General features: G+C 44.2%; 1 protein-coding gene across 1 annotated transcript in view; it reads left to right on the plus strand.

The window, feature by feature from the left end:
* The window catches only part of NUGGC (nuclear GTPase, germinal center associated), an 864,070-nt gene that overhangs the window by 587,270 nt on the left and 249,369 nt on the right, over positions 1-27,431 (plus strand). The window contains exons 14-15 of the mRNA XM_029596224.1: positions 735-889; positions 15,616-15,757. Of these exons, the coding sequence (XP_029452084.1) occupies positions 735-889; positions 15,616-15,757 (297 nt within the window). The remainder of the gene's footprint in view (positions 1-734; positions 890-15,615; positions 15,758-27,431) is intronic.

Genomic DNA, 27,431 nt, shown 5'->3' on the forward strand with positions numbered 1-27,431 from the left:
TCACAGAATCTTAGTCTCCAACACATACTCACCATGCAGTTTTCATTCTCTATTGCGTCGGGTCCTCATAACCATTCAATCCCCACAGATGACAACATGCAACAAGCTAAAGAAACTGAGCACTGAAGCCTCATCTGTAACACTAGGACTCCATCACTACATCACTTACCCTACATCTTTAGTAGTCATGCAATAAAAATTGCGATACTAGGTGAATGAATGACCCTTTCGGAATGGGACCTGAGGCAGAGTAAAGCTCAATAATAGAAAATAGAGAAACATAGGGTGTGATGGCAGATAAAGATCATATGGCCCATCCAGTTTGCCCATCCTCATCTGCTGCTCAGTTTGTTTTTTTTTTATCTCTTCCCCCCCCCCCCCCCCCCCCCCCCGAACCTCTGTGCTTGTCCTATGCTTTCTTGAATTCTGATACTGTCTCTACCACCTCCTTAGGGAGGCTGTTACATGTGTTCACCACCTTTTCTGCCTCTTGGTTTTCTGATTATATATTTACATCTATGGAGGTGGCGGGATCCTTCTAAATTACTTTATGAATATTTAAAAATACATCTAACAGTGGCCGAATAATCCCTTTTATGACAATAGTTATTCATTAAATTCTACCTAGTGGAGGGAAAAACCTCCATTGGCGAGTCAAACCCTTAATTTGTAGGTATCCATCTTGATGTCAACAAAATGTTTAAATGTGTTTTGTAAAATTTTCTGTTTTTCAGATAACTGGAAGCAACCAAGGTTTTCACAAGCAGCTGAGAGCTATGTGCTTAAATAATGGTTTACATGTTTCTTCCATTGTCCGGTATGATTTGAATTTAACCCTAGCCGAGCCTATTTATGAAAGAATTAATAATTCCTTCAGAAACAAATTCAGGTAAAAAATACTTTTTAAACATTAATATAACATAGCTGATGATGTCAGAAAAAGACCAAATGACCCATCCAGTCTGCCCAATTATTCCTGTCCACATTGCTGAGGAATTATCCCATCTGCCAGTTAGAGAAGCAGAGGTTGTTGAAGACTCAGGCTTATAGGAGGCCCCCTCCTGAGATTTTGATACTTTAACCAAATAATTATGATAAGCCCCCTTCTACCCCAAGAAGAATCCTATAACACACAGAAGAGGAGGGTAGCTGAGATCCTGCTGGTCTTAAGAAAGGAAATTTTCAAGGCCTTTTATGTGTGTAAAACAATACTTTACTCACAGAAATGGGCTTTTACAAAATTGCCCTCCCTATATGTGGGTAAAGGTATGTGCATAGGACCACTGTTCATATAATTTTACCCACAGTAGGGGAAAACACTCCTGCAGATGAGGTTTGCAATTGTGAGCATATCTTTGAATTTTCAAAAGTATGCATGTGTCTTTTGTCAGAAAAAGTAATATACATAGTAACATAGTAATCACGGCAGAAAAAGTCTAAAAGGTCCATCCAGACTGACCAGTAAGTTCATATGGTAGTTACCCACCGCTCTGTGCAAGTTACCCCCAAGTCTTATGTTAAGGGTAGTAATATTTACAATCAGACAATGCAGCTTGAACATGCTTTGCTTTTGGTCTTAGTGGTAGAAGCAGACCTGTTCTTTTTTTTCCCCCTCATGTCTGTGTCAGTATCCCGGACAGTAAAAGTCAGGGTCAATGCTGGCTGTCGTCTGAATCCAATTCCCCTTTTTCTCCCCGCTGTCAAAGTGGTGAACGATGTTGTAGTTACACCAAAAGCATCAAGATTAATCAGATAATGATGGTAATCTCCATGCCTTCTGATTAAGGGTAGTAACTTTTTCATTGTCAAAAACAATATTCAAGCAAATGAAATGCAAGGGATGTGGGGTAGAGAAGAAGCATTATGGGCTATCCTAAAAAAAGAATATGGTGCTTCTATTTACACTGTTGTGGCCTACAGGATCCTGACTCAAATGGAAGAGTTGGACAGAGATCTGATCAAAGACATCCAAAAAGCAGGAAGAAGGCCTTCATTATCGGTCTGCCGCGGGAAATTGTTTCCTGCGGTTCGGGCCAATGTTTTTTCCGCTGTTCTGAACCGAAAAAAAACAAACAAAAAACCACCCCAGCCCTTCAGATTTAATTAATTACAACCCCTGCCCTCTCGACCCCCCCCCCCCCCCCCCAAAACTTGCCAAAATTCCCTGGTGGTCCAGAAGGCATCCTGGGAGCAATCTCCTGCTCTTGGGCCATCAGCTGCCAGAAAACAAAATGGCACCTGTGGCCCTTTGCCCTTACCATGAGACAGAGGCTATTTGTGCCATTGGTCAGCCCCTGTCACATGGTAGGAGCAATGGATGGCCCACACCATTTTGTTTACTGGCAGCTGACGGCCCAATAGCAGGAACCACCAGCAAAGATGTAGGAATCATAGCAGCTCCCCGGAAACCTCAAAACTACATTCAGGAGCTGTTGACAGGCATCACATACCACCTGCACATTCATCGAATGGAATGGCTTCCGATTGCGGAATGCATTCTCCTGTTCCGAGCTGGGGGTAAGTGTGATATGGGTACAGTCTAACGCTTCCAGTACATTGGGCATCCCAGCTATGTCAAAGAATCTTTGCCGGATCTCCTGCAGTTGCACTGGGTCCACGGGGAAATAAATATACTATTGCATATGTTTCATCATAGCCCTCGAGACTTGCCCAAAGTGTCACAAGACTGAGGACTGATTCATCCCGCAAACCAGTCCGACTGTATTCTGGAAACTTCCTGTCACAAAAAAAATGCAAGGCACACAGAAGTTTTGTCAGCCCTGGTTGTGAGAGGTGATGGGATCTATATCATTGCACAGGTCCTAGTACAGGGTCTCAATTGCTCTAGAGCTGAGACGGCATCTTCGCAGCATTTCAGGCTCAGATAATCCTAGGGGAGTTGTGCTTGGCCAGATAATACGCTGCCTGAAGGGTCTACAGATGGCTCCAGGCTGCACCTGGAAACATAATAACGTAAGGAACATAAGACATAGCGTCACAGCAAGGGTCCATAAGGTGTTTTTTAAAAGGTAGACCAACCACATCCTCAGCTTACGAAAAAACAGTTGCAAACAGACCCAGAACTAAAGGACTGTAAGGTTATTTAAAGACACAAAATTAATGAATGTTCAACTGTAAAACATCGATGTAACTGACGTCTAACCCCAGGGTATCCTAATGGCCCAAAAATTGGACCTTAATTCAACAGATTTCAATGAAAATTTAAAAGGAAAGAGTTATTTCCTAACTTCTGCCTGCTCCGCGCGGTCTGCATGATCTTCCGGTCTTCTGTTATTGGCAGGGTTATTAGCTACTGCACAAGTAGTTGCCCTAATTCTTCCTCACAGATGCAAGAAAAAGGTCAACATGACAAGGAAATAAATAGTATCCATTACAAAAACAAAAAAACCCCATAAACTGCCACCTATCAGCACAATAACGCTAGTGTAAAGCAGGTACAAAATTTCGAGCACTAAAAAACTTGCTAAAGATGCACAAAATTTCAGCACACATTATTGCATTGGGTACTAATACCTAATTGGCGCATTTAACAAAGATTTGCATGCCATTGGCATTATTCCATATTTGCAGATTTTCCGCGTGCATTAAGGACTCCTAAAACCTGATATTGCATAGGTGTTCCTTCTGCGTTCGAGAAAATGTGTGTTCAACCGTGTGTTCACGGCCACGCTAAGCTGAACGCCCCCTATTGCATTGGCCCCAGAGAAGGGAACCAAAATGATAAAGGGCATGGAACTGTTCCCCCATGAGGAAAGGCTAAAGAGGTTAGGGCTGTTTAGGTTGGAGAAGAGTCGGCTAAGAGGGGATTTGATAAAGGTCTACAAAATCATTAAAGGAGATGAATGCGTAAATGAGAAATGGATATTTATCCTTTTGGATAACACAAGTATTAGGGGGCACTCCATGAAGTTAGTAATTAACACATTTAAAACAAATTGGAGAAAATTCTTTCACTCAACACACAATGAAGTTCTGGAATTCGTTACCAGAGGATGTGGATAAGGCAGTTAGTGTAGCTGATAGGGGTGTGCATTCGTTTTCGCTGTATTGGCAATCCGCAACGTATATGTCCCTATTTGTTATATTCATGGGGAGGCGAAACGCAACGCGACTCCCCACGAATATAACTTATCATCCGTTCCATACGTTGCACGGCACACAGCACGTGCGCGCTTTTCTTCGCTGCCATTTCGGTGTATCCACTATCCAGAGCCAAAAACCAGCCCTTTCCTGTGAGTCTTCAGTGACTCACAGGAAAGGGTGGGACAGGTTGGCACGGATACCGGAATGCAGCATATCAGCGTTAACATTTTGTGAAATGTACTGAATGCAGCCAATTGCGCTGTTATTCAGTGCTCGGTGGTGATTTTCCTGATGACCCAGCACTATATATACTTAAACACGCGGTGTGCCACGCACTTTCTTTGCAGGGGTTGTGTGGAGAGGTGGTCTTTGTGGAAGGAGGCTGCACTGAGAGCTAGCTAGGCTAGTTTGTTCAGAGAAAACAAGATATTTATTCTTTATTTGGCTGCAGTGCCTGTGCCAGCTAGCCCTGTTTGTTTTTTAAGCAGTTTTTTAAGGTAATCTGAGACGGTCTCTGTGCCAGGGAGAGAAGCTGCTAGCAGTGTAATTTTTTTTCATTCACTCTCTGGGCTAGGCTGCAAGCAAGCAAGCATGATTTGGGTGTTGTGGCTGGGAGAGATATATTCAATTTTGCTAGAATTTGCATTGGAAAATATATTTCATCGATTTTCCTGCTGTGCCAACAATTCCAGCTTTTTTAAACAGAGTTTGTTTAATTCAACTTACTCAGTCTTTCTGTGCACTGGGCTTCAGTGGGCAGTGGGTAGTTTAACAGACTGAACTTTATTATTGGGATGGTCTGTGCAGTGAAATCCCCAGTCTGCCTCTTTGTGCTTACAAGCAAGCTGTGTGTGTGTGCACACCACACACGTTACATTAGTGCATAGCAAGGCAGTGGGCAGTCAGTGACATTAAATCCATAATGTCAGGGAAAGCTAGATGTAGTCGAGTGATTGGGACTGGCAGAGGAGGCACTTCCAAAGGCACTAATGCCATTCCCCCATTAAAGTTTAAAGGGACCTGTCGCAATCTAAACTCTTTGTAGGGGCAGGCAGTTCCATCCAGAAAAACATGAAATCTGACCATGATGCATCGCGATCACCATCACCTGTTTCTGACCCTGCAGTTTTGGAGGTGAGGGAAGGGGAGGCTGAGTCATGCCAGACAAAATGTAGACACCCAAAAGCAGCAGGGGGACAGAAGTCTTGACTAACACTTAGCTTTGACAATGTAGCGCAGTCACTGTTTGCTTCTGATTCAGATGAAGAATCATCTTGTGTGAGATTCTCATCAGAAATGAAGTAGTAATAGCTGACTAAGTTTTAGGAGGATCAGTTAGTCCTGCCTTAGCCTCCACTTCAGTGCAGCAGGGGAGAGATGAAACTGATGAGGAAGAGGAAGAGCAGTAAGCGCAGGCAAAGAGTGTTATGGTTTAGGCAGGTCGGAAGGCAGGAGGTGGACACTTGGGCCGGCCTACCAATGGCTGGGCAGGCCGGGAGGCGGAGACAGTAGCAGGTTAGGTTTCACCCGGAGCCCAGGACCCCCCCGGGAGGAGCCCGTAGGGGCCAGAGCCCTTGGGACTTAGGAGCTGCAGTGAGAAGTAGAGACAAAAGTCCAGTAACAGCCCGGAGGCCTACCAAGAAAGTCTGAGAGTCACAGAGGAAAGGCCCGAAATGGATTGCGACCCGGGTAGCCTGGTTAAAGGGCAGGCAGGCTGGAGAGTAGTACGAGGCAAGCCGGGGTCTAGGCGGGCAGAGACGTAGTCAGAGGCAAACCGGGGTCTTCAGAACGCGGAGAGACGATCAGGAAGCGCAACTGGCAACAACTAAGCAGTTGGGAACCTCGTTGCAAGGCACTTGAGTAACGGCTGGGCGCCGGTTATATTGGGAGCTGGGCGTGAGCTCAGAGTAGGCGGAGCTGGGCTTCCGGGAGCAGGATGCTCAAGACGGGCGTCCTTGCGCGCGCGAGGCCGGTGAAGGACGAGTCAGCAATGGCGTCCACCACGTGGAAGATGGGAGATCTCCGGCACCTGGGCCATGCGGGAACCTGTGGTTGCTGGCACGGAGGTAGGCAGTTCTGAGCCCGATCAGAGGGAAAGCAGTCGGGACCGCAACAAAGAGGGTGACTGAGGCCCCTGGCATTGCTTCTCAGGGTGCACCCACTACCTCAGCTCCAGTGCCAGCATCCACCCCCAAGACTTTAGAGAAGGGAGTATCACAAAAGACATCTGATATCTGGAGCCACTTTAAAGTGACGGATGACCCACATTTTGCTTGGTGTAATTACTGTCAGGCCAATTCAGTAAAAACGTGGGAGAGCAGACGAACGCCTGCTCTCCCGGTGCACACACCAGCCACAAATGAGGTGGTGCGGTAGAAACAGGCAAAAGGAGGCGCTAGGGACACTAGCGCGTCCATAGAGCCTCCTTTTAGCCCGGAGCAGCGGCTGTCAGCGGGTGTGACAGCCAACGCTCAATTTTGCCAGCGTCAGTTCTCTAGCCTGCTGATAGCCACGGGCTTGGAAACTGGACGCCGGCAAATTTGAGCATCCGGTCTTCGGCCTGACAGCCGCCGGCCCATTAAAAAAATTTTTTTTACCCTTCAGGACCTCAGACTTAATATCGCTATGATATTAAGTCGGAGGGTGCACAGAAAAGCAGTTTTTACTGCTTTTCTGTGCACTTTCCCGGTGCCGGCAGAAACTAGCGCCTACCTTTGGGTAGGCGCTAAATTCTTAGAGTAAAATATGTGGCTTGGCAGCACATTTTACTTACTGTATCTCGCGCGCATACCTAATAGGGCCATCAACATGCATTAGCATGTTGAGGGCTCTATTAGGTGCCGTGGGTTGGATGCGCATTTTCCTCCCCTTACTGAATAAGGGGTAAGGGAAAACGCGCGTCCAAGAGCAGGCTAACAGTGCGCTCCATCGGAACGCACTGTACTGTATCGGCCTGTGTGTCAGGGATATTAGCAGAGGCAAGCAAATGGGACATCTATCTAATTTTGGCATGACATCATATGAGGAGGCAACACCCAACAAGCGTAATGCCATCTGGGGATGGTGGCAGTACCAGTCAGGGGATCCCTTCCAAGCAGCGTAAAATGGTTCAAAAGCAGCAGAGTCAGCCCACGCCCTCATCCCCTTCTAGCAGTCAGGTGGCAGGCCAGCAACCCTCTGACCTGTGGCAGAAGAGACAACCCATCATGGAGGAAATGGGGTGAAGTGCGGTAACGCTATCCCAGGGTAGGAGGCAGGCAGCCTCAAAAGTTGTAACCAGGAGCATTGGGGAAATGATTGCCCTTGATGACCAGCCCTTGCAGTTAGTGGAGAATGTGGGTTTCAAGCATTTTCTGAAGGTCATAGTTCCAAATTACAAAGTCCCCTCCAGAACCACATTTAGCAGAAAGGTCATCCCCAGCCTGTACAAGCAGTGTCGCAGTCGCATGCAAGTGGTGCTAGCTAAGGCAGAGGGGAGAGTGCATTTCACCTGCAATATCTGGACTGCCATGAATGCTGCACACTCTTACCTCTCCCTGACAGCACACTGGTGAGACCTGGCTGAGGCAGGGGCAGCCAGCAGCTCTATTACTGAACAAGTATCAGAGTGGAGGTGGGTTTTACTGCACACCCACCTGACGGACCAGGCCCATACCGCAGCCAATATTCTAGCATGCATCAAACAGATGCTGGAGAGCTGGCAACTACACCAGCGAGACAGGAATTCTCAGGCAGGGTTCTTTGTCACAGACAATGGTGCAAACATGGTTAAGGCAATAAACGACGGGCGCTTCAGGAACATCCGATATTTTGCACACACTCTGCACCTGGTAGTGAAGTCAGCTCTGGGGTTGGATTCCAATGACAAAGAGAATGAATACCTGCATAGGTTACTACAGAAGTGCAGGAACATAGCAGCGCACTTCCACAGAAGTGTGAAGGCGGGGCAGGTTCTCCGACAAAAGCAGACTGATTTGGAGATGCCTCACAAGCATCTCATTAAAGAAATTGCCACCCGGTGGAATTCCACCTTTATGATGCTGGAGAGGTTAGTGGAGCTGCAGACACCCCTTCATGAACTTTCTGGTACAATGGACATAGGTATGCAGAATCCACTAGGGCAACATGATTGGTTGGTCATGAGTCAGCTGGTAAAAATCCTGCAGCCTTCAAGGATGTCACAGAGGAACTGAGTTCCAGAAGTGCCACCTTGGCTGACATCATCCCTATGGTTAATCTCCTGGATGAACATTTGGAGGCCTTTAAACAGGAAGAGGGAATGACAGTTGAAGTGTGGCATTATCTGGACGTTTTGCAGCAGCAGGTGGAAGAGAGATTAAGGCCTTTAACAGAACAGAACACATACATGCTCGCCACAGTCTGTGATCCCCGTGTGAAAGGGAAACTCGCCCTACAGTACGATTGTCTCTTATTGGTGAAGGACCTGTTAGCAAAAGTCCGTGAAGAGGAGTGCCATAGGCAGAGACAAATTAGGTGTGAAGCAGAGGTGGAAACAGCGGGCACTTCAGAGAGTTGTGCTGCTAGCCCAAGCAGGAGCAGCACTCTGTCAGCGACAGATACTACCTCCTCCTCCACTTTAGAATGCCAAAGGCATGTTGCCCATAAAGATTCATCTGTTGTGAGACGGGCAAGAGAGAAAGCAGCTGGCATGAGTGACACTCAGCCCACCCAAGCAAAGGAGACACCAGCACAGCTGTCAGTGACACGGTATCTCTCAGAGCCAACAGCGAACATGCAGACAGATCTGTTGGCATATTGTGCACACCTAGCCAAAGTGGCTCAGTGATATCTGTCATGTCCACCAATCAGTGTGCCCAGTGAACATGTATTTTCAATGAGAGGGGATAGCATGAGTTCTCACCACTCAAGGCTGGCACCAGAGTGATGGAAATGCTAGTGATTTTGAAAGTAAACCTGCCTTTGCTTGGGTTTCCAAATTTTCCCTGTGAATGGCAAGATGGATAAAAGCAATTGAAAGCCTTGCAGCAGCAGCTCCAACTATCTCCTATGCTCCAGGTAACACAAGCACTGCAGCACATGTACCTGACCTCAAACGCTGTGCCTGACCATCCACTGTCCAGGCCGTACATCCCTACAAGGGTTTGACCTCTGTGCTTGTCCGTCCAGGCCTTATGTTCCTAGGTGGGATTGACTCTGTCCTGTATTCTGTGCCTGTCCGTCCAGGCCTTATGTCCCACCCCTGCACATCTCAATACATTCAGATCCTCCCTCCACTCATACAGAACAGCTATAGACAAAGCCAAAGAGACTTCTACGCTATCAGAATCCACAATCTCCCATTCAATCCTCGAGCCCTTTTTGAATTAGTAAACAGTTTAACAAAATCCAGCCCAAATTCCACACTACACACAGACGACCAAGACAAGAGCGAGGACCTAGCCACTTTCTTCCACAAGAAAATTTCTAACAATGTCTCGCTTCCCCCTCCACCCAGACACCCATTGACTTTATTTCCAACAACACTAATTCAAGGCTACTTACACTCGAAACAACTTCCTCACTGGAAATTGAATCCATCATAAACAAAAATGGGACCATGCTCACACCCATTAGACACCATCCCCACAAAAACCCTCCTCACCATACCTGACATCCTTGCCAAGCCTATTTCAAACCTCATCAACAGATCCATCACACTTGGCATAGTCCCTAAAAAAAACTTAAACATACCATTATCAAGCCCATTCTGAAAAAACCCACCCTTGATCCATCTGACCCTGCTAACTTTCGCCCCATCTCTAACCTGCCCCTAATAGCCAAAATCCTTGAAATATCAGTCAATCGACAATTAACTGATTACGATGAAAACAATATCCTCTCCCAATCACAATATGGCTTCTGGTGACATCACAGCACTGAGACCCTACTCACCTCTCTGACCGACTACATCCTTAAAAGCTTCGACAAAGGGCTTTCACACATCCTGATCCTCCTTGACATTTCTTCTGCCTTTGACACAGTCAACAACAAAATTCTAACAGAACGCCTCACTGACATTGGCATTTCAGGCTCAGCCCTCCAATGGTTTCAATTCTACTTGCAGGACAGGCATTACAGTGTCCAATTAGGCAATTGTACATCCAAACCAATCCCCCTTACACAAGGTCTTCCACAAGGCTCCTCCCTTTTCTCCACTCTATTTAACATTTATCTCCTCCCCCTCTGCAACCTTCTAGCCAAACTAGGCCTCCCGCACTTCATGTATGCCGATGTGCAAATCCTGATACCTGTTAATGATACACTTCACAAAGCCCTAGAGATCTGGAACTCCACCCTAGCGATTATTAACACTCTCCTAACAAGCAACTACCTTGCACTCAACACTGCCAAAACAGAGCTACTTTACATCACAACCCAAAACATACCCCCTCCCCTTCAGGTAAACACCCCCTCCGCCACTGCCCACACATATGTGCGCAGCCTCGGCATCACCATCGACAATCACTTCACCTTCAAAAAATTCATAAACAATACAATCAAAGCCTGTTACTTCAAACTTCACTTACTCAAGAAACTTAAACCACTCCTACACATCAATGACCTCCACACTATAGTACAGGCATTTATGATGTCCAAAATCAACTACTGTAATGCTCTGCTCCTAGGACTCCCCAAAAACACGCTACAGCCACTTTAATTACTCCAAAATGCTGCAGCCCGGATCCTAACCAACACTCACAAATGTGACCACATCACCCCACTACTTTAACACCTTCACTGGCTACCAGTCAGGTAAGAATAACTTACAAAACTCACACTAGTCCACAAAACCCTCCACAATCAACATATGCACTTGCTAGAAGAACACCTTACATTTCACAATACAAACAGACCCACAAGACAGCAACACAGAGCAACACTGCATATTAGGGATGTGAATCGTTTTAGGACGATTAAAATTATCGTCCGATAATTTTAAAATCTTCTTAAACCGTTATGGAACACAATACAATAGAGATTCTAACGATTTATCGTTATAAATCGTTAGAATCGTGAGCCGGCACACTAAAACCCCCTAAAACCCACCCCCGACCCTTTAAATTAAATCCCCCACCCTCCCGAACCCCCCCCAAATGACTTAAATAACCTGGCGGTCCAGCGGCGGTCCGGAACGGCAGCGGTCCGGAACGGGCTCCTGCTACTGAATCTTGTTGTCTTCAGCCGGCGCCATTTTCCAAAATGGCGCCGAAAAATGGCGGCGGCCATAGACGAACACGATTGGACGGCAGGAGGTCCTTCCGGACCCCCGCTGGACTTTTGGCAAGTCTTGTGGGGGTCAGGAGGCCCCCCCCAAGCTGGCCAAAAGTTCCTGGAGGTCCAGCGGGGGTCAGGGAGCGATTTCCCGCCGTGAATCGTTTTCCTTACGGAAAATGGCGCCGGCAGGAGATCGACTGCAGGAGGTCGTTCAGCGAGGGTTCCGGCGCCTCGCTGAACGACCTCCTGCAGTCGATCTCCTGCCGGCGCCATTTTCCGTACGGAAAACGATTCATGGCGGGAAATCGCTCCCTGACCCCCGCTGGACCTCCAGGAACTTTTGGCCAGCTTGGGGGGGGCCTCTTGACCCCCACAAGACTTGCCAAAAGTCCAGCAGGGGTCCGGAAGGACCTCCTGCCGTCCAATCGTGTTCGTCTATGGCCGCCGCCATTTTTCGGCGCCATTTTGGAAAATGGCGCCGGCTGAAGACAACAAGATTCAGTAGCAGGAGCCCGTTCCGGACCGCTGCCGATCCGGACCGCCGCTGGACCGCCAGGTTATTTAAGTCATTTGGGGGGGGGTTCGGGAGGGTGGGGGATTTAATTTAAAGGGTCGGGGGTGGGTTTTAGGGGGTTTTAATGTGCCGGTTTTGCGATTTTTCACGATATTTTACCCCCCCCAAACGGCAACAATACGATTCCCTCCCCCTCCCAGCCAAAATCGATCGTTAAGACGATCGAGGACACGATTCACATCTCTACTGCATACACCCTCTCCCAAAGACTCTAAACTCAACTCCACTAAAGCTCTGGCACTTTCACTAGCCGCCCCACCCTTTGGAACAAGCTCCCCCCTTCACTATGTCAGGAAACATGCCCAAAAAAATTTAAGCAGGACCTGAAAACTTTCCTCTTCATACATGCATACTCTGAAGAACATGCTTCCTTCCCTTAATGCCTCCCCTCTCCCACGACTTTTCCCCTCTGGCCTTCGCAACACTTTTGTAAATAGTATTACTCTTGTAAATCATATTTATAAGCCTTGTATTTTTATCCATAAGTTCTGAAGAGTTCCTATTTTACCTAAGCTGTATTATCTAATGTTCTTTGTTACAATGTAAAGCACATGTTGCTGATTTCTGTTTGAATGTGAACCGATGAGATGTTCCCAACGTTCATCGGTATATAAAAACTGCCAAACAAATAAATAAAATAAAATGTCCGTAGGTGGGATTCACCTCTGTCCTCGACTGCTGTGCCTGTCCGTCCAGGCCTTATGTCCCTATATGGGATTGACTCTGTCCTCGATTGCTATGCCTGTCCATCCAGGCCTTATTTCCCTACAAGGGTTTGACCGTGTTTGCTTTGCTTGTCCGTCCAGGCCTTATGTCCCTATGTGCGATTCACCTCTGTCCTCGACTGCTGTGCCTGTCCATCCAGGCCTTATTTCCCTACAAGGGTTTGACCATGTTTGCTTTGCCTGTCCGTCCAGGCCTCATGTCCAGTCCTAACAGCTGAACCCTCATTGCAAATGGAAACCTCAGTCTCTGGCATTTCAAACTAGTAATCCTTCACAGCATGGATCCTTAAATAAAACAAACAGTTTTCTTTAGTTTGAGGGCAGAGAAGAGAACTTCCTCCATCTTGCTTATGAAGTCATGATCTGTTTGCAAATGCTTAAATCCTAACAATTTGTACCATTATACACTCTATGGGCCAACCCATTCCAGGGAGCCCTTTCCTGCTCTAAGGAACGGGAACTCTCCCCATTGTAGCAACCTATCTCTTACCACCAGTTGAGCCATGTTCAGAACAAGAAAATATCTCCAAGGTACTTAGACTGTGGCAAACACAATACAGTGGGACCATGCTCACAGTGAGACCCTGCTCTAGGTCACCACGCTTTGAAGGCTTGTGCTCCACTCTAGGGGACAACCCATTCCAGGGAGCCCTTCCCGGCTCAAAGGAAAAGGGAACTGTCCCCAGGTGTAGCCAGCCTGTATCTACCCTCTACCTCTGTGCCTTGCTGCCATACACCAGATGACTCACTCAATTCCTTGTGGTGTTCTGGCCACTATCATGGTTGCTTAGTGTGTTGGTGCTAGTCTACTTGCTATGTTCCTCCTTCATTGTGCTGTAGGATGTCGATGCCACTTGTCTTGCTGCTTTCGAGGGTTCATGCATCTCTTATCTGTGCTCTCTTTTGAAGCTGTGGTGTGTTTTTGATACTCTTGCTGCTGCTTTGTGCCTCTATTAAAGCACTCTTCTTGCCATTCCTGGTACCCCTTTAAAGTACCTTAGGCTATTCATGCCACTTTGGTGCCACTTTGCCACAGTCTAAGTACCTTGGAGTTGTTTTGTTGTTCTGATGAATGCTCCCCAGAAGTTTCATCAAAATTGATAATAAAACCCCAATTCTGCAGCCACAAATAGGCTGCAAATACTTCCCCCTTTGACTTTAATGGGAACTAGAAAACGAATGCACGTATCGGTGAGTCATTGAATGAATGCAACTTATCTGGGCCCCGACGAATACGTATCCCAAATGCAGCGAATACTTTCTGGCTGCACATCCCTAGTAGCTGAGTTTAAAAAAGGGTTTTATAAGTTCCTGGAGGAAAAGTCCATAAACTACTATTAATCAATAGGGAATAGCCACTGATTGTTGCTGGTATTAGTAGCGTGGGATTTATTTAATGTTTGGATACTTGCTAGGTATTTGTGACTTGGATTGATCACTGTTGGAGACAGGATACTGGGTTTGATGGACCCTTGGTCTGACACATTATGGCATTTCTTATGTTTTTAGATTGGGGCCAGCAAACTCTAGGTGCAATAATAGCAGCCCTAAATCTAGCCAGCCATCCCCCTCCATTCAGATTGCATTTTAAAGAACAAATTCTCACTGCTTTCCCTCCCTTACAACTGTACTTAAAAAATATATATATATATATATATCCCCACCACAAACCTTCCCTGCTGTAAAAAAAAAAAAAAAAAAAAAGTGCCTGCTAGGCATCCTATCCTTCCTTTTTGCTGTCCAAAAAAGGATAGACTGAGGGCTGGAAGGAAGGGGAAAGGAGGGATGATCCCCAGCTGAGGTTAGCCTATTCTGAACAGTAAGAAGGAAGAAGGATCCTTAGCTAACAGGACTATTTTGTCAGGGGTAGAGGCTCTCTAGCCTCAGGAACTTCAAAGATAGATTTAAAGTTAGGAAGAGTGGGATGCCCATTCTCATACAATTACTTTTTTATTTTTATTTTTTACAGGAGGGAAGGAGGGAAGGGCCATCAGGCCAAAGAGATACTTTTTTTTTACATTTCAAAGTTGGGAGTGAAGGAGGGCGAGAGCATTGACTGCAGGAACACTTTTTTTCTTTTATAGGAGAGAGATGGAGGATCAGGCTGTCTAGATTTAAACATTTAATTTTACAGTTGGGAGAGGGTATTGGAGAGGGTGTGTGTGACTATCAGGGTCTCCCCTCCACCCACACTTTTGCGTTTCAGCAGGAGAGAAGATCTGGTCAGCCAAATTTAGGCCTGCTATAGCAGCACCTATATTTGGATGGCCTAGTTTGGTGGTTAGAATTGAAAATCAGCCCTAGTCACTTAAAATTTCTTCTCTCTACCCTACTGGGCCCACCCAGAATTTTAGTGTCTAAAACTCAAATGGGCATCTTGCAAAGATGTATTGGAGAGTTCACTTCTATGGAAAACTCTACCATGGAAAGAAGCCAAGTGTCCCAGGCTAAAGATAGCATATTAAAGCTTTGTTTTATCTCAGCACCTCACAGAAACTTGAGAGGCTTTGCTTCTACAGATAACCTGGGACTTTTTCTATTGTAGTGTTAAGGACAGTTTATCAATGGATGAATGAAAGATATAACTGTGTGCCCTGAATCAGCCTATATTAAACCTACAAGTAATATCTGCTCTATCATTGTACTATGATTTATATTATGTCCCAATAAATATACTTTTATACCATGAACGTATTGAAAACAAAACCTTAATAAACACAGATATTTCACTGTCCCCAAAGAGGCAATGTTTATCAGCTAACTTTTGCTATAGCCGTGCTCAGTCAACTTGATGGTGACTTATGCATTTTTTCCATATAGTATTTTCATATCCAAAATCTCATTGCTTTAACTCCTAAATGTAATAATGCTTATGAAAAGTGCTCATATTTAAGAAATTCAAGGATTAGCTTTGCTAAATATAATTTGGTAAGTTAAGTAACTTCATATTCAACTTTTACTTCTTTTTCTTAAAAGGATTGACCATGAAACAAGATCAGCATTGAAATCTGACCTGACAGCTTTTCAAACTAAAATCAAAGAAGAAATCCATAACGTTTTAAAAGCAAAAAGAGAAGACAAAAATACAATGCATAAACAAAATGTTTTGAATAAAATGGTAAGTGTAAAAGTGAAACTATAAAATATTCTATTATGAAAATAAATGAAAAGCACATACGACATATGTACTAGAACAGGGGTGTGCAAATTTATTTTTTTTTTTACACAGGACCAAAATGGTGGCTCTTGCACCAGGGGGAGAAGGGAGATAGTCCCCCTCAGAACTGTAATGGAGGCGTGTGTATGTGGGGGGGTTCTCTTAGAGGTTTTCTTTAAAAAATATATTATTTTGTTTGCTTGGTATTTTCTTTTCTTAATTATTCCATCTTCTAGAGATTTCCTTTGGTTTCTATTATTATATCTCTTGGAGATTTTCTTTTTCTTAATCTGTTTCCTGGAATATTTATTTTTCTTTAATCCATCTCCTGGAGATTTTTTTTTTTTTTTTAAATTTATTGTATGTTCTGGAGATTTTCAAGTGTAAGAAAAAAAAGGAGCCTGGAATATTAATGGCTGACCACCTGCCGTCTCCAGCCCTCCACCCCCCACCTCTGTTCTTCCTATTAGCTATGCTCATCACAGAACCAACTTCTGGATTTGCCATCATCACTGTGTGTATATATGGAGGCTGGAAGCAGTAGAAGTTTCACAACCAGCCACTCCAGCCGTGGTATAGGCTATCCCTGTTCTCTGCTGACATCAGCTAGAGGCCTGTGCCACATTAGGCCTTTGCTAATGACCTTAGAGTAACAGTATGGGCATACTTACCAACAGAGGATTAATGGGTCAGTAAACATACACATTTTTTATCTCTACATATTCAGATGAAAGAACCCTATGGGTCCTATCCAGTCTGTAGGCCGTAGTTAACTCACTCTGCACTAAGGGATGATAATACACTTATTGTGTGATACAATAAATAGAACACAGGGAAATGTGTTTTATCTAGTATGACATGATAAATGAGTTCTGCATGATTACAATAAAAGTTATTACAGCTGTGTATGTAATTATGCTAATACACATACAAATTACAAATAATGAACTGTTTAGACATTTCCACAGTATATACTAAGCTGTGAATTTTAAGAGCTATAATTTTTGCATCATTTTTATCATCAGTTTTAGTTTACGACCTAATAGGTGGCATTTTCTCAGGAAACTGTGCAAGGATAAGAGGCCATACCACGACATTCAAGTTTCAGCCCAACACAGATGCACCAACTTGCTGGGACTCTAGCTCTTCTCACAGTAGACTGCTGGGGAAGAAAGAGAAACAGACAGAAACAGAAATTACATAAACAGATATTTTTCTTCAGGCCTAGGAACACAGAAATAGAAAAAGGATGAGAATTGGAGACACAGGAAACAACTCCAGAGTAGGACAAGGAGTTTTAAACATAGAACAATGATACTGGACCAGACCTTGCCTGTAACTACATTATTGAGATATGTTTGGGGGTGTCTTGCTGAATTTTAGTATATGAGATTGGCTTTAGATTCTAGACCCTAGAGGAAATAATAGATATCATAATAGATATCAGTGTTTCTTAATATTCCTCTACTGGTGATTTGATTTACTAGCCTCTGAGCGCTGTGTAATAGGAAAGTCTCTCAATCTCCCTTCTTTCAAGTGCTCTTACTCTTAATTTCTGTGGTGCTCTTTCTGGGGGAAAAAAACAAACCACAAAAACAAAAAAAAAAACCCCCAAAACCCTGCTGGTTTACTTTCACTTTTCCTTCTGATCATTGCTCTGTGCTCCATTAATATCTGAGTTCTCTGTGAAGTAGAACTGCTCAGTTTATACCTTTCTCTAGGTCTGTTATTATATAATAATTATAATTGGTTCCTTGCAAACTGTCTGTTTTTTAAGATCCAGTATAACTGCATTTCTATTTTGTATAGCTGTTCTTTAATAATCTGCTTAATATTGGCACAGAAGTGCTGAGGGATCTTTAATAGCTTAAGGACGAATAAAGTTCCAGAAAGTGTCCTGCTCTACTCAGCTTGTCCCAGGTTCAACTGTTTGTTTCCCTTCCACCCACCCCTGGCCTCAGATTCTAATATAGACTGACTAAATTAGCATTAGCAACAAGATAAATTAGTAAATTGTTACCATCTAAGAATCACCAACCCAAAACTTTACCAATATGAGAACTATCCGTTGCAACTGTTGTGGAGCCTTTATTCTGAGGGAAAGCATCTGGAAACTTAGAACTTGCCCAATCTGTGCACAACTCTCTTCTATGAAAAAGGAGCTGACTGAGGTTAAAGCTCAATTAGCTTTAATTACAAGAAATACACCCACATTGCATTACTCAGAAAATAATTCCCCAATACCAAAGAATAACCAGGAGTCAAGAAAAAGAAATACAGTAGGCTCAGGTAGGATTACACATGTGTCCCATAGTCACCCATTCGTGACAGATTTGCAGCCAACAAGTATACCCCCCCACTCAAGCAGGTCATTAAGTAAATCATTAAAAACCAGGATTACAGTGGGCTCTGGTAGAATTGGACCAGTTACTAGGAGACACACACAGTATCAAATGCAACAAGAACAAAAAGCCTTCCCTATATTAAATACTGAAGTCCTAGAGAAAAACATTGAAGTGTTACCAGAAAAGAGAGAAAACCAATGCATGCAGAATTTCAAGATACATAACCAAAAGAAAAAGCAAATTGAGATGGATAACTCTGGCATCAGTGGCACAACTGCAAAAGGAAAGAGTGAAGTGAATAACAAATCTCAACTAAAGTCTCATAAGGAGTACAGGAAAAGCAATAACCTTAAAGAGGGAACCTGGAAGGCTATGTCCACAAATGCTCATAGTTTGGGAAATAAAATACCAGATCTGCAGGCCCTAATGATAGAGGCAGAAGTGGACATTGTTGCTATCACAGAGACATGGTTCACAGAATCTCATGATTGGGATACAACAATACCAGGCTATAACTTGTTAAGGAAGGACAGAGTGGATAGAAAAGGGGGAGGTGTGGCTCTTTATGTCAGAAACAATATCCAAGCATCTGAGCTACAAGGAAGTTGGGGCAAGGAAGAAGCACTATGGGTAGACCTAAAAACAGATGATGGAGCATCAATTTATATTGGAGTAGTTTACAGGCCCCCGAACCAAAAGGAAGAGCTGGACAGAGACCTGGTTGAAGACATCCATAAGATAGGTAAGAAGGGAGAAGTGGTGATCGTGGGTGACTTTAATATGCCAGATGTAGACTGGAAAATCCCATCTGCAGAATCTAAAAATAGTAGAGCAATAGTGGATGCCATGCAAGTAGCTTTGTTCAAACAAATGGTATTAGAACCCACGAGAGAAGGAAATATACTCGACTTAGTGCTCACTAATGCAGATAATGTCTCTGATGTCCAGGTGGGCACCCACCTCAGCACCAGTGATCATCAAACAATATGGTTTAATATCACTAAAAGAATAGGGAAAAGAACCACAAAGACCCGAGTTTTACAGTTCAAAAACACAGACTTTGAGGAAATGGGGAAGTACCTAGAGGAAGAACTAAATGGATGGGAGAAAGAGAGATGTGGATCAGCAGTGGATCAATCTAAAAGGAGCAATCACCAAGGCAACTACTCTTTATGTTAGAAATGTAAAGAAAAGCAAAAGAAAAATGAAACCTATCTGGTTCTCAAACGAGGTGGCTGACAAAATTAAAGCTAAAAGAACAGCATTCAAAAAATATAAAAGATCCCAAAGGGAGGAGCACAAAAAAGAATATTTGATTCAACTGAGGGAGACGAAGAAATTAATCAAGTTGGCAAAAAGTCAAGCGGAAGAGAGGATTGCCAAGGAGATAAAAAATGGTGACAAAACATTTTTCAGATACATCAGCGAAAAGAGAAAAGTCCATAGTGGTATAGTGAAATTGAAAGGTGGAAATGATCAATGTGTGGAGAGAGACGAAGAAATGGCAGAAATATTAAATGAATACTTCAGCTCTGTGTTCACTAAAGAAGACCCTGGAGAAGGACCATTTCTACACAAGAAGCTGGAGGGTAGTGGAATAGATGAAAATCATTTTACAGTAGAAAATGTATGGGAAGAGCTAAAGAATCTGAAAGTGGACAAAGCCATGGGGCCTGATGGGATTCATCCAAGGATTCTGAGGGAGCTCAGAGATGTGCTGGCGGGTCCGCTGTGTGACCTGTTCAATAGATCCCTAGAAACGGGAGTGGTGCCGAGTGATTGGAGAAGAGCAGTGGTGGTCCCGCTTCACAAGAGTGGGAACAGAGAAGAGGCTGGTAACTACAGACCGGTTAGCCTCACTTCGGTGGTGGGAAAAGTAATGGAGTCACTGTTGAAAGAGAGAATAGTGAACTATCTACAGTCCGGAGAATTGATGGACCAGAGGCAGCATGGATTCACCAGGGGAAGATCCTGTCAGACAAATCTGATTGACTTTTTCGACTGGGTAACCAAGGAATTGGATCAAGGAAGAGCGCTAGATGTCATCTACTTGGATTTCAGCAAAGCTTTTGATACGGTTCCGCACAGGAGACTGGTGAATAAAACAAAAAGCTTGGGAGTGAGTGCCGAAGTGGTGACCTGGATTGCAAACTGGTTGACGGACAGAAGACAATGCGTGATGGTAAATGGAACTTTCTCTGAAGAGAGAGCGGTTTTAAGTGGTGTACCGCAAGGATCGGTGTTGGGACCGGTCCTGTTCAATATCTTTGTGAGCGACATTGCGGACGGGATAGAAGGTAAGGTTTGTCTTTTTGCGGACGACACTAAGATCTGCAACAGAGTGGACACGCCGGAAGGAGTGGAGAGAATGAGATGGGATTTAAGGAAGCTGGAAGAGTGGTCGAAGATATGGCAGCTGAAATTCAATGCCAAGAAGTGCAAAGTCATGCATTTGGGGAGTGGAAATCCGAATGAACTGTATTCGATGGGGGGGGAAAGGCTGATGTGCACGGAGCAGGAGAGAGACCTTGGGGTGATAGTGTCTAATGATATGAAGTCGGCGAAACAATGCGACAAGGCGATTGCAAAAGCCAGAAGAATGCTGGGATGCATAGAGAGAGGAATATCGAGTAAGAAAAGGGAAGTGATCATCCCCTTGTACAGGTCCTTGGTGAGGCCTCACCTGGAGTACTGTGTTCAGTTCTGGAGACCGTATCTACAAAGAGACAAGGACAAGTTGGAGGCGGTACAGAGAAGGGCAACCAGGAAGGTGGAGGGTCTTCATCGGTTGACATACGAGGAGAGATTGAAGAATCTAAATATGTACACCCTGGAGGAAAGGAGGAGCAGGGGTGATATGATTCAAACTTTCAGATACTTGAAAAACTTTAACGATCCAAAGACAATGACAAACCTTTTCCAACAGAAAAAAATCAGCAGAACCAGAGGTCACGAGCTGAGGCTCCAAGGAGGAAGACTAAGAACCAATGTCAGGAAGAATTTCTTCACGGAGAGAGTGGTGGATGCCTGGAATGCCTTTCCGGAGGAAGTGGTGAAGTCCAAAACTGTGAAGCACTTCAAAGGGGCATGGGATAAACATTGTGGATCCATCAGGTCCAGAGGACGCATATAAAGAGCAGGTAGTAAAATACTGCACGGAGCGGCAGTAGCCACAGAGGCATTCACGGAGCGGGATGCCAGTGGTAGGTGTCCATATAAAGAGCAGGTAGTAAAATACTGCACAGAGCGGCAGTAGCCACAGAGGCATTCACGGAGCGGGATGCCAGTGGCCAGTGGTAGGTGTCCACCTTCACGGAGCGGAAGGATGGAGGGCTGTCATCTCCCAATTAAATAAATAATAAAAAAACCCAGGGATGGGATCCATCAGTTCTAGAGGACGCATATAAAGAGCAGGTAGTAAAACACTGCATGGAGGCGGCAGTAGCCACAGAGGCATTAACGGAGCGGGATGCCAGTGGCCGGTGGTAGGTGTCCACCTTCACAGAGTAGAAGGATGAAGGGCATCCATCTCCCAATTAAAAAAAGAAAAGAAAAAAAGAAAAAAAACAGGGATGGGTTCATGGGCTATAGGTATTACCAATTATTAGGCTTTTCAATATTTGATGATAGTTAATGTGACTTTCAAGGCATGCTTCACTTTCGGTGCATGTCCGGCATGACTCCTTGCTTCAATGACAGGGGAAAAGAAAAACTGATACTTCACACATTTCCAGCATTGCCCACTGCTTCATGGCAGAGAGCTATGCTGCCGCTTACCCAACTAATCAAACTTAATATTTCACTTGGAAGCAGCTCCAGCACTGCTCTCTACATTAATGGTGGGGGTGAAAAGGGAATTAGAACATAAGGTTACTAAGAGCCAAGAGAAACAGTTAAGTATGAGAAAAAATGTGTGAAGCTTGCTGGGCAGACTGGATGGACCGGTTGGTCTTCTTCTGCCGTCATTTCTATGTTTCTATAGGGGAGATATGATAGATATGATAGAGATATTTAAATATCTAAAAGGTTTCCATGCACAAGAGGTGAGCCTATTTCAATAGAGAGAAGGCTCTAGAATGAATTTATGGGATGAGGATGAAAGGAGGTAGAATCAGGAGTAATCTTATGGAATATTTATTTACAGAGAGGGTGGTGGATGCATGGAATGGCCTCCCAATGTAGGTGGTAGAGACAAAAAGAGCATCTGAGTTCAAGACAGCAGGGGGCTTGATAAAAGAGTGATGGGAATTATAAAGCAAAATTAATTGGGTGGATGGGCAGACTAGATGGACCATATAGTATTTTTCTGCTGTCGTGTTTCTCTGTTTCTATGGAATCATCTTTTCTATGGAGTCCAGTGAACCTGTTCTTCTCTTTCCTCTCAGATCATCCAAAGATTCTGGGATTTTCAGAAGGCATTTGACAAAGTTCCTCATGAGAGGCTTCTAGAAAAAGTAAAAAAAGTCATGGGATAGGTGGTGATGCCCTTTCGTGGCTTACAAACTGGTTAAAAGATAGGAAACAGAGAGTAGGATTAAATGGACAATTTTCTCAGTGGAGGGGGGGTGGGCAGTGGAATGCCTCAGGGATCTGTACTGTGACCTGTGCTTTCTAATGTATTTATTAATGATCTGGAAAGGAATTCAATGAGTGAGATAATCAAATTTGCAGATGATACAAAATTATTCAGAGTAGGTAAATCACAATTTATTTAGAATTTTTATATACCGACATTCTTGATAAAAATATCAAATCATATCGGTTTCCATTGAAACAGAACATTCGCAGCTATGGCGTTACATTGAAACAAGTCGACAAATCGTTAAATAACAGGTGAATATAGAAAAAAATAATTATAGATAAGCAATTATAAATAAAACCATTATAGTTAAAATTTGATTATAAATAAACAGGTCATCAAAAACGAATGACAAATATAATGGTGCAGCAGAAACAGTGGAAAACAAGCGATACATAAAGAAAGGTGACCGATATATATTGCTGTGCGTAAGCGGAATAGAATGGGCGTGGTGGGGCCCAGGGGAATCGGGTGGCCATGAGGAAGGAGAGGGTTGAGAAGCTCCGGCTGAAAGGAGGATTGAGAAGACCTGGTTGAAGGATGGGGGAAAGGAAGAGCGAGGAGGGGGGAGGGATGAGTGGCATTGAATCAGGATCGGGGAATGTGCTAGAGAGGTTGAGTCTCTCTACGGTTCAGTTAAGTCCATTGACCAGTGTCTCCCTAATGTCCTGTTATGTCCTTTGACCAGTGTCCGAATGTTCAAGCCTCCGGGAAGGCTTGTCTGAAGAGCCAAGTTTTGAGGTGTTTCTTGAATGTTTGAAGACACGGTTCTTGTCTCAGCTCCAGAGGAAGCGAGTTCCAAAGGGTGGGCCCGGCTGTAGAAAAGGCGCGTTTTCTTAAAGTGGTTTTGAGCGGAGGTGCGTAAAGAGATCCTTTGTAGGCGTTTCTGATTGGTCTGGTAGATGTGTGAGTGCGAAGTTGAAAGCTTAGCTTGAGAGGAGCAATGCCGTGAATGTCCTTGTGTATCAACAGTATTTTGAAGGTGATCCTGGATTTTAAAGGGAGCCAGTGCAGGCCTTGTAGTATGGGTGTAATGTGGGCTCTTTTGTTTGAGTTAGTGAGTAGTCTAGCAGCAGCATTCTGTACCATCTGAAGGGGTTTAATGGTTAGTGCAGGGAGACCTAAGAGAAGAGAATTGCAATAATCTAATTTTGTAAGGATGATAGACTGTACTACTAGTCTGAAGTCGCTGAAATGCAGGAGAGGTTTTAGATTTTTGAGAATTTGAAGTTTAAAGAAACATTCTTTAGTTGTGTTGAGGACGAACAATTTTAAATTGAATAGGTTATAGAGTCGAACCCCAAGGTCTCTGACAGAGGAGTGGTTGATGGTTGTTTTGGCGAATTGAGGAGATTGTGGTTTTCATCTGGAGAGATGAGGATTTTGGTTTTATTTGAGTTAAGAATAAGGTTCAGGCTGGTGAGCAGGTTATTGATAGATTGTAGACAGCAGTTCCAATGTGCCCAGGTTTTTTGCAGGGATTCAGTGATTGGAATAAGGATTTGGACGTCATCGGCGAATATATAGTATTTTAGTTTGAGGTTAGAGAGTAGATGGCAGAGAGGCAGCAGATAGATGTTAAAAAGCGTGGGAGAGAGGGATGATCTTTGTGGGACTCCCAGGTTTGTTTTGATTGGGAGGGATTCTTTATTATTGATTCTAACCTTGTAGAATCTATTTTCAAGGAACGATTTAAACCATCCATGAGCCTCTCCTTGAACGCCGATATCCGATAGGCATTCCAGTAGAATAGAATGATTGACCGTATCGAAGGCGGTGGATAGGTCGAGAAGAGCGAGAAGGTAGGGTTGTTTTTTTTCCAGATTGAGAAGGATGGTGTCGGATAGGGATGAAAGTAAAGCTTCACTGTTTTGTGATTTTCTGAATCTGAACTGGAATGGGGAGAGAATGTTGTTCTCCTCAAGGTAGTCGGACAGTTGTTTATTTACAATTCTTTCCATCACTCTAGAGATCAGGGGAAGATTGGCTATTGGTCAGAAGTTAGCGGGGTCAGATGTTGGAAGGTTGGGTTTTTTAGTAAAGGTTTTAGGATGGCTAGTTTTAATTGGTCTGTAACCTTGCCTTGGGTTAAGGAGCAGTTGATGTCTGCTAACGATTTAGAAATGGTGTTAGGAATGGATAGAAGAAGATGAGGGTATTGCGTCCACCGGGTGAGAAGAAGGTTTTAGCTTTTTTAGAATGCCTTCGATCTCCATTGAGGAAGGGGTCTCAAAAGATGTAAGGTTATAATCCCTTATGGGAGATGGAGTGCTGGATGGAAGGGTTGATGGTTGAACTGTGGAGATAGGCTTGAGGAGGTTGGTTATCTTCTTGTCAAAGTAGATAGCGAGTTCTGTAGCTTTGTTGGATGCTTGCTCATCAGGGATGGAAGGGGGCGAGGGTTTTGTAAGAGATGAAACGATGGAGAATAAGGCTTTCGAATCGAATGAGAAGTTGTGGATTTTTTTTAGCAAAGAAGTCTTTTTTGGCTTTGAGGATAGCAATCCTGTATGTATTAAGGTGGGCTTTGTAGGACGCAAGAGTGTCAGTGGATGGGGTCTTGCGCCATTTGAGCTCTTTACTGCGAAGTTTTTGTTTGATGTTTTTAAGGTCCGGGGTGTACCACGGATTCCTGTTAGCTTGGGGTGGTTTTAAGGATTTCGTAATGGTTGGGCAGGATTGATCTGCAATCTCGCTTATCTTGATCCATGAGTTAATAGCAGAGGGTGCGTCTGAGAGATCAAGATGAACCAACTCTTTTGAAAGCAGTTTGCTAAGATGATCTGTAGAGCAGGGTTTCCTGTATTACAATGTGGTTGTAGGGAAGGCAGGTCGAGGATGGTCGTTAATATGAATCTCGGCAGAGATAATATGATGATCTGACCACAGGATTGGGGCGCTAAATGGAGTGGAAGCGGAAGATAGACCCTCATTGAGGAAGATCAGGTCTAAAGAATGTCCTGCTTTATGCGTGGGACCTTTGACGATCTGGCTGAATCCCAAGTGGTTAAGTGCTGTGAGTAATATGTCGCAGTTGTGGGATAATGGGGAAACGTCCACATGGAGATTAAAATCTCCCATCAGAATGGATGGTTTGTCCCTCTTGAGATGTTTAGTTGCGAATTCGATTAGGGGTGAAGGATCGGAGTCTAAGGTTCCTGGGGGTGCGTAGATCAGAACAATTTGGAGATGTTGCGAGTTGAATAGGGCTAGTTCTAGTTGACTTCTTTTGGTGGATAATTGTAGTGAGAGTCCAAGTCCCTTTTTTGCGGCTAGCAGTAGGCCTCTTTTTTTTATTCTGGGGATTGAATGAATATCATAGAGTTGGTTAGGGAGGTGGCTTAGGACTGTGTCTGTCGGTTTCAACCACGTTTCAGTAACCGCACAAAGGTCTGGGTTGTTGTCAGTCAGGTGGTCATTAAGGAGATGGATTTTTTTTGTGATGGATTGGGCGTTGAATAAGGTTAGAGTAAAAAAAGTGAGGCCGAGCGTTTGTGAGATTGGGGAAATCATGATCGGGATCAATCTTTGCTGTCATATGCCTAGTATCCTGGGTTTGTTGGTTTTGTGCTTAGGAGAGTATGGAATAGTAAGTATGGGGCGTGGGTGCATCTTGCTAGAGTGGATAGGGACCTTATTGTTAGGGGTTATAGGCAAGGAACCGGGCAGAGAACCGGAGAGGGATGTAGTAAGTAGGTGTCTTGTTCTTAGTGGAATTTGAGGTCTAGGAAGCTGGCAAAATCACCTTTAGTCGAGTTTAGCGCTGAATAACAGCAGGGGTATAAACAGTAAGAGTTGGTTTGTAGGTTGTGGTGGATAGCTGAATGTCCAGATGAGAGCACAAAAGGGCTGGATGAATGCTGGAGTGGCTGGTTGAGTGCTGGAGTGACTGGACGAATGCTGGAGTGGCTGAACTATTACTGAGGTGGTTGGAAAACTGATTGAGGAGGACTAGAGTAGGGCACCACTTCAGTAGAGGAGAGGGTGGAATACTCGAGGGAGATAGCGTGGGTGGCTTCTAGTTCTGTGTGCTGGAGCACACGAAGGGGCGCACAAAGGGGCAGGCCACAAGCAGATAATGATAAATTGCAGGAGGACCTTGTTAGACTGGAAAATTGGGCATCCAAATGGCAGATGAAATTTAATGTGGATAAGTGCAAGATGATGCATATAGGGAAAAATAACCCATGCTATACTTACATGATGTTAGGTTCCATATTAGGAGCTACCACCCAGGAAAGAGATCTAGGTGTCATAGAGAATAATACATTGAAATTGTCTGCTCAGTGTGCTGCGGCAGTCAAAAAAGCAAACAGAATGTTAGGAATTAGGGATGGAATGGTTAATAAAATGGAAAATGTCATAATGCCTCTGTATCGCTCTATGATGAGACCCTCACCTTAAATACTGTGTACAATTCTGGTCGCCGCATCTCAAAAAAAGATATAGTTATGCGGGAGAAGATACAGAGAAGGGTGACCAAAATGATATAGGGGATGGAACAGCTCCCCTATGAGGAAAGACTAAAGAGGTTAGGACTGTTCAGCATGGAGAAGAGATGGCTGATGGGGGATATGATGGAGGTATTTAAAATCATGAGAGGTATAGAACGGGTAAATGTGAATTGGTTGTTTACTCTTTCAGATAACAGAATGACTAGGGGGCACTCCATGAAATTAGCATGTGGCACATTTAAAACTAATCGGAGAAA

The sequence above is a fragment of the Rhinatrema bivittatum genome, chromosome 3 (genome assembly GCF_901001135.1).
Source record: "Rhinatrema bivittatum chromosome 3, aRhiBiv1.1, whole genome shotgun sequence".
NCBI lineage: Eukaryota > Metazoa > Chordata > Amphibia > Gymnophiona > Rhinatrematidae > Rhinatrema > Rhinatrema bivittatum.